Here is an 8459-nt window from a genome sequence, read left to right as displayed (position 1 = left end):
GCGTGTTCGTGCCACGAGATGTCCCAGAATCGTACAACTCAGGAGCTTACCGGTGGCTGAACAGATCCCAGTTTTACTTCCTCACAAGATCACAGGTAGCTTAGTGCTCTTAAGGCAATCAGTCATTTTCTATGTATAAATTTTAATTGTTTTAATATTAGAAGATTATAATTATCCCATTTTCAATAACAGATAAAATGATTTCTTTAAAGAATTAGTTACCAAAAGAAATAACTAAATATTCTTTGCCATGGTGTTACCAACATGAGCCAGTTGCACTTACGGCGACCTCGTGTGTCAGAATAGAGCTGTGCTCTAGGGTTTTCAATGGCTGATTTTTCACAAGTAGGTCACCAGACCTTTCTTCTGAGTGTCTCTGCATAGATTGGACCACTGATCTTTGATTGATAACCAACCATGCTCAGCATTTGCAACACACAGGGACACCACTACCACAGCTTTGGTGCTCTTTAAATTGTACTTACATTAGCTCAGTAACAAGGGGAAAAAATAGAACACAACTAAAATTACTTAAAATATAAAATTACCATGTTTTCTTTTCCTTTTTTTAATTTTTAATTGTACTTGATTTGCTCTAAAGGAAACAGAGACCTAAGTTTGGTCTGCACTTGAATTTTACTTCACTACCAGTTCCAGTCTACCAACTGCACCATGAGAGAAAGATGGCAGTCAGTCACCTTCCAAGTGATTTACAGCCTCTGAAAACCCATTGAAGGGTCAGACATGAGTCGGTTTAGATTCAGTGTCAGTGGCATCTAACAACAGCCAATTCCTAAACATGTTTTACATTTTTTATTTTTTTTTTTCCCTGTGGGCAAGTATGTGTGTACATAAACCTATTACCATCAAATACATTCTGACTCAGAATATGCATGTGTATTTATTTGATATACATGTGCATATATTTTACAATCACAATCTCTGAAAATTGGCTGCCTGATTTTCTAACTTATAAACACTTTCCTAGATTTGCACTCCCTTCATTTGCTTACCTTTTGATAAACTGCATTGTTAATTTGGTCTCTTTTCAGACTTTATTGACATTCAGTGCAAAGTCTCCAGAAGAGAAACTCACACCAACAAGCAAGCAGGTATGTTGTGTTTCAGTCACTTATGATGTAGTTTGCACTGCTTCCATGCAAAGATAAGCTTATCTGGTAGACCTCAGCTGTGAGAAGGAGATTTTCACATGGCTTTAAAATGCAGTTAAAAATCTGTGTTCTCATATGTAAACTAATTTGTTTCATAGTTTATATTACCAATAATAAATCACTTTAGAGGGCATTTCAGGGAAAGCTAGTCTTCAGTACCAACTCCAGGCCTCCACCATTACAATTAAAGATACTCATTTTCACCTCTTGCTGTAGTTTTTAATTACCTTTGTATCAGTAAAATGCATGTTTATATTGCCAATTCTGGCATTTCCCAGTTTAGGTGTTTTCTGTTGACTCTGTCTGTTGCAAGTGAGGCTTTAACTCTTTTCCATGCTCATGCACACCTTACTGACCACCAGGTTGTCTAATAGAAGTACATTTCAGGTGGGTCAGGTTGTTCATGCTTCATTATTACCCTCTCTACACCATTCATAGCAGAAACGTGGGAAATGATTTTTTTTCTTTTGCTTTTGTAACCAACATTTTACCTTCTCTGAAGTTAATGATTATCTTACGTTTCATTTACTTAGTTTTCTGTGTACTTCTCACCTAATTCAACCCCAGACAACCCAAGTTGTGTAAACTTCCTCTCTGTATTTTCAAATATATTAGGTATTTTAAGTCTTGAAAAAAATATTTCTGAGAATGAATCCCATGACTCACATTAGTAGTCCAAACTTAATGCCCTATAAACCTACACAGTCATCACCTTATGATCTACCTGGACAGTCATCCTGAGGGTTCACTCTACCTCTGGTTTTTTTGTCGGATCTCGTTTTTCCTTTCTTCGGACTCTCCTTTGATTTGGTGAAGTACATTTTCTCAGTTCATAGGAGGTAAATTTAAGACCTGGCATATTTGAAAATGCCTTTGTTTTACTTTTTTGACTTGATTGATTGGATATAGAATATGAGGTTAAAAATTTTTTCAAAAGAGTTTTCCATTTTAGGTAGCATCCAGTATTGCTAGATGTATAACAACATTTTTATTCTTGATTCTTTATCTATAACCGGGCTTTCCTCTGGAAAATCAATCAATTCATTCACTAGTTTGTTAAGCATCTACTGTATTATGTCTGAGATTATTCTGGATGCTGTTATTTGCTTGTGACTCATAGCAACCCTATGACAACAGCTCTGAACCCTGCTCTATTTGAGCCAACCTTGTTGTATCTGACACACTAATCACCAGTCACTAAGTCAGTTCATCTCATCGTTGGTCTTCATCTTCCTCTCCTGCACTTTTCCATGAACAAAATAGCCAAGCTTCTAAACCTGTATTCACAGTCTAGCCATAGATATAGATAGTAAACATGTGGCAATAGATTAGTAAAATCTTTTATATTTTAGAAGAGAATGGAAATTATAATGGATAAGACACAAAGGAAAAAAAGGCCTAGGGTACAGCTTAAATTGTAAGTAGCAGAGTCAAGTTTGGCCTACTGAAAAGACAAGGACTTTTCCTCTGACTGATATGTGGAGTCTCTGGGAAAGTTTTGAGCCAAGAACAAAGGGTAAATTTTTTTGTTCTTGGCTTTTGATACTTCATAATGGCATGCCCTGTGAATATTTTTGTTTTGTAGTAGTAAGCATTCATTAGACCCTTTCTATCTGGGAATTCATGCCTTAGAATATTTTTCTAGAAATATTTAATAATCTCCTTAACTACATTTTTTCTAGAACTCCAGTTACTTAGTGTTGAACATCCTAGAATAGTGCTCTAGAAGGTTTTTTCCCCCATTGTTTGTTTTTTCTGAGAGGTTTCCGCATCTATGTCATTATACATAAAATAACTCATCTCTATCATTATGCATACATACCTCATCTATATCACTGCACATATATACCTCATCTATATCATTATATATTTAATTCTTTAGTCTTTTTCCTCACTTTAGTGTTAGCTTGTTTTCAACCCATTTTGATCTTTGACTTTTATTATAGAGATGTTCTACTGTCATTTTGTAGAATTCACAGAAGTGACAGAAAATGTCTCATTTCTCTTATTTAGTAAATGGCTATAGTATTGAATTTTTCCTTAATAAGTAAGGCCATCATAGGTCTTCATTCTGAAACTTTAGTGAGAAGGTTACACTGGATCATTTCTAAAGGTCCCTGACGTAACAATAAAGAGCTCGGGTGGCCTAGTGGTAGGAAGCTCTGCTGCCAACCCAAAGGCACGTTGTTCAAATCTACCATCTCCTTGCTGTACTGAGGAAAAATAAGCATTCTCTCATGTGATTTACTGCCTCTGCAAACACACTAGAGGGTCAGCTATGGATCATTTCTGACTAGATGGTACACAACAATGTAGAAACCTATTTCAGTTAAAGCAATTCTTTGTTTAGAAATAATTTCCCTTTGTCTTAAAATTCTTCTAGCTGCTTGCAGAAGATAGTCTTCCAGCAACCCCATTTTATTTCATTTTGGGAAAACACAGGCAACCGCAGGATGAAAAATTAAATGATACTTTGGGAAATGAGTTGATACAACTACCATTAACAGAAAACATACCTGCAATTAGTGAGGTAAGTAATTATTAAGGGAAATAGATTAAATATGTTAAAGCACTCTTAAGTTAGAGTTTGGTACAATCTTTCTGAATTAAATAATTTGTAGTTATTCATTTGTAGAGTATGCAACTTTAATGCCGAGAGCAAGTAGCATAAATTGCTTTGGCTTAGATCTGAGGGGAAGGTTTGCTTATTGCCATAAATTTGGGAAGGTGAAAATATATTTCTCTTTGATTTTATTTTTCTTTTAAAAAATCTTATGTATTTGGTTCTTATCATTTATAATAATAGATAACTTATTAGTAAGGACATTTGAAAGAGCATATTGTGCCAAGAGATAATATTTTTTAATAAAACCCTGTTACTTCTTTTTTATTCTAGCTTCTTCATACTCCAGCCCATGTACTACCATCTGCTTCTTTTCTGTGCTCCATGTTTGTAAATTCATTGCTGCTATCTAAGGAGACTAAGAGGTATGTTTAGATATTCTATTTAGAAAAACAGCATTATATGTGCTAATTTCCCCATTTTGGATTAGGGTATTTTTATATTATATTTTCTTTCACTCCAGTTTTAAAATGTGGTTAAAAGATATAAAATAATTAAGTTACACATACTAAAAATAATTTCAACTCCTTTGTGTTTTTTGAGGATTCACTGTATATTACAGACTTTTACAAGTTGCTCTTCTCTTTATCTCCATAATTTGTAAAAAGCAGTTAATAACAAAATGTTCATTACACTTTGTCCAGATTTCCCACATAAGTCTTAAATTGGCAAATTATTATTTATGAATGCATGTTTAATTAATTAACAAGTATTAATATTCTGTTTTTAAAGAGCTGAAGAAATTCCTGATGATGTAGATATGGAAGAAGAAAAAGAAAATGACAGTTCAGATGAAGAAAATGATTTTACTGAAAATATCCAGGATACAAACAACATAGATTTGGGAGAAGATATAAATCAGTTGTCAAAATCTGAAGAAAAAGAACTGAGAAAATTAAGGAAAATCGACTATAGTTGGATAACAGAGCTTTAAGCAGTGCTGCTGAGTCTTGCACTTTTGGGTATATTTGGTTGTATGTTGGTACTTCCAAATCTTTTGTAATGTTATTTCTTCTTGAAGTATTAAGTATTTTTTTATAGATTTTAATGGAAGTTTATAAAGAACTTGGATTTGCATTCATTCATTGTTGCATTTTCCTCCCTGTCACCCTCCCCACCAGTTGGTTTGTTTTTGTTTCTTTCTTTTTTTTTTTTTTCTTAAAAAAAAGTTCTTTCATTATTATTCAGTCCCATCCCATCCCACCACCATCACCACTTTATTATGCAACTCTTATTCTGGAATCTTGTCATGCATGCCATTAATACCTAATCATATATTCCTTTTAGACAGTTCTCTCCCTCATCCTTTTCAATACCATGTACATTATTTATCCCCTCTAGTTTCCCCCAACCCCCTTATCAGTCCTGATCTATAACAGTAGCATTATGCAGTCTTTGTCTTTTTGTGACTGCGATACTTCATTCAGCATAATGTTCTCCATGGTCACCCATTTTGTATAATATTTCATGAGTTACTTGGTTTTCAGTGGTGCTTAATATTCCATTATGTGAATATAGCTTCTCTGTCCATTTGTTTGTTGATGGAAACTTGGGTTGTTTCCAACTCTTTGCTATTGTGAACAAAGCAGCAATAAACATGGGTGTACATATATCTACTTGGGTGGCAGTTATGAGTTTTTTAGGGTATATTTCCAATAGTGGAATTACTGAATCAAGTGATTTTTTTTATTTCTAACTTTTTTAGAAAGCACTTTATTACCTTCTATAGTGATTGCACCATTTTACACTCCCACCAACAGTGAGTAAGGGTTCCAGTTTCTCCACAACCTTGCCAACATTTGTTGTTTGCTGCTCTGTTAAATTTTGGTATTCTTTCTGGGGTGAGAGAATATCTCGTAGTTGTTTGATTTGCATCTCTCTTAGAGCTAGGGATTTTGAACATTTCTTTGTGTTTGTTTGCCATCTGAATGTCTTCTTTGGTGAGGTGTCTGTTCATATCCTTTACCCATTTTACCAGGGAGGGAATTTTTCTTTTACTTTTCAAAGAGAAAAGTGAACTGGGGGGTTGTGTGTGGGGAGAGCTGGGTGGGGAGAGAAGTTTAGCAATGAATGAATGGAAATCCAAAATGTTCATTAAAATTATTAATTTTTTTTTAAAAAGGGTCAATTGTCTTTATCTTGCTGTGGCATTTGAGTATTCTATAAATTCTAGCTATAAGTCCCTTATCAGACATGTCATTACCAAATATTTTTTCCCAGTCTGTGGCTTCCCTTTTTACCCTGTTGGAGAAGGCTTTGGGTGTGCATAGGGATTTGATTCTTAGAAGGTCCCAATCATCTATTTTATCCTTTTTTGGTTTTTCGGAATGCTTGGAAGACTTCAAGTTGAGTATTAGTGCTCTAATGAGGTTTATAGTCCTTGGTTTTAGTCCTAGGCCCTTGATCCACTTCTGAGTTAGTTTTGCATATGATCTTAGATGTGGGTCTTGTTTGAGTTTTCTGCAGATGGTTTTCCAATTTTGCCAACATTATTTCCCCACTTAACTGATTTCATCTCTTTGTCAAAAATCAGTTAACTGTAGGTAGATGGGCTGATTTCCGGGTTCTCAATTCTATTCCATTGATCTATGTGTCTGTCATTGTACCAGTACTGCACTGTCTTGACCACCATGGCAGTGTAGTAGGATTTGAAATCAGGGAGTGAAATACCTTCTACCCGGTTTCTCTTCTTAAGGTTTACTTTGTTTATTTGGGGCCTCTTTCCATTCAAAATGTAATTGGAGATTGCCTTTTTCATCTCATTGAAGAATGGAATTGATATTTGTATTGGGATTGCATTGAGCATGTAGATTGCCTTTGGTAGCATAGTCATTTTCACAATATTGAGTCTTTCTATCCCTGAGCAAGAGAGATTCTTCCATTTCTCCAGATCTCTTTTTGTTTCTTGTAGTAATGTTTTGTAATTTTCTTTGAATAGATTCTTTGTGTTTCTGGTTACATTTGCTCCCAAGTATTTAATCTTGTGAATAGCTATTGTGATGGGTATTGTTTTTCTAAGCTCCAGTTCCATATTGTTTTTATCACTGTAGAGAAATCCAGTTGATTTTTGTATGTTGGTCTTGTATCCTACCACTTTGCTGAATTGGTCAACTATGCCCAGTAGTTTTCTTGCTGAATCTTTAGGCTTTCTAAGTATGCTATCATATGATGTGCATATAGAGATAATTTGACCTCTTCTTTGCCAACTTGGATACCTCTTATTTCCTTGTCTTATTGCTATCACTAGGACTTCTAATACAATATTGAATAGGAGAGGTGGTAGTGGGCATCCTTGCCTATTTCCTGTTCTCAAGGGGAATGCCTTTAACTTCTCTCCATTCAGAACAACGTTGGCTCAGGTTTGCATATATACTTTTTACTATATTGAGGAAATTCCCTTCTATTCCTATTTTGTTGAGTGTTTTAATCAGGCAGTGATGGTGTATTTTGTCAAAGGCTTTTTCTGCATCAATTGATGGGATCATGTGGTTTTTGTTCTTTGCTTTGTTAATGTTATGAATTACACTTTTTCTTATGTTTAACCATCCTTGCATACCTGTTTTGAATCCCACTTGGTCATGATGAATTAATTTTTTTTATGTATCGTTGGATTCTATTAGCCAGGTTTGTTTGTTTGTTTGTTTGTTGTTTTCTTTAGGATTTTTGCATCTGTGTTCATGAGAGATACTGGCCTATAGTTTTCTATTTTGGTGGTCTCTTTACCTGGTTTTGATATCAAGGATATGTTTGCTTCATAGAATGAGTCTGGGAGACTTCCATCTTTTTCTATTTTTTGAAATAGTTTATGTAGAATTGGTGACAGTTCTTCTCTCAATGTTTGATAAAATTCACTTGTAAAACCATCTGGTCCAGGGCTTTTTCTAGTTGAAACTTGTTTTATTACCTTTTTCTTTTGTAATGGGTCTGTTCAGGTGTTTAATTTCGGTTTGTGTCAGTTTAGGTAGGTTGTGATTTTCATACTTGTCTGAGTATGTTGCTGTTGTTGTTGTTAAGTGGAATCGAGTTATAGGTGACTCATAGCAACCTTATTAACAAAAGACCTGAACACTTGTATAACTTTCATTGTTTCCCCATGTTTATAGAGTTTCCAGAGGCAAACTATTTCAAAAGTGGCTGCCACTCCTGTTTCCAAGCTTGTTTTAGTCAGGAAGCTCCAACAAACACTTTCCACCATGGGTAATCACATTTTACACATCAGTGTCACAAAGTTTAACAACCCAGCAACCATGAGTTAACTCTGTATAGCAAATCGACAAACCAGTGCTATACCACTTAGAAGAATGTTTAACCAAAACCGATTAAAACCAGGCCTGAAGACTACAGATTAAAATCACCCACCTTTGGCTTGGTAGAATAACTTTCTATCTACTAGGCCAACAGAGCTCTCTATGTTCTTGTTATTGTTAAGTGCCATCAAGCCGTAGATGACTCAGAGCGACCATTTAGTGTTGTCTATTTCCTTTTTCAGTTTTGTTAATGTTTGTTTTATATATTTTGCAGGTCTCATTTTGGTGCATAGATATTTATTATTGTTATATTTTCTTGTTCTATTGACCGCTTAATCATTATGTAGTAACCTCTCTTTTCCTTTATGCTGGTTTTTGCATTGAAATCTATTTCATTGTAAATTAATATCACCACTC

General features: G+C 34.7%; 1 protein-coding gene across 1 annotated transcript in view; it reads left to right on the top strand.

Annotated features, from left to right (window-relative positions):
• Positions 1-4729, top strand: part of WDR75 (WD repeat domain 75) — a 27199-nt gene extending 22470 nt beyond the window's left edge. The window contains exons 17-21 of the mRNA XM_006878940.1: positions 4-95; positions 1053-1112; positions 3556-3702; positions 4069-4160; positions 4528-4729. Coding sequence (XP_006879002.1) covers positions 4-95; positions 1053-1112; positions 3556-3702; positions 4069-4160; positions 4528-4729 — 593 coding nt within the window. The remainder of the gene's footprint in view (positions 1-3; positions 96-1052; positions 1113-3555; positions 3703-4068; positions 4161-4527) is intronic.
• Positions 4730-8459: the final 3730 nt, after the last annotated feature.

Source organism: Elephantulus edwardii, unplaced genomic scaffold, assembly GCF_000299155.1.
Source record: "Elephantulus edwardii isolate Elephantulus edwardi_28Jun2011 unplaced genomic scaffold, EleEdw1.0 scaffold00001, whole genome shotgun sequence".
Lineage (NCBI taxonomy): Eukaryota > Metazoa > Chordata > Mammalia > Macroscelidea > Macroscelididae > Elephantulus > Elephantulus edwardii.
Note: the sequence above shows the minus strand (reverse complement) of the source record. Positions and strands in the feature narration are given on the sequence as shown.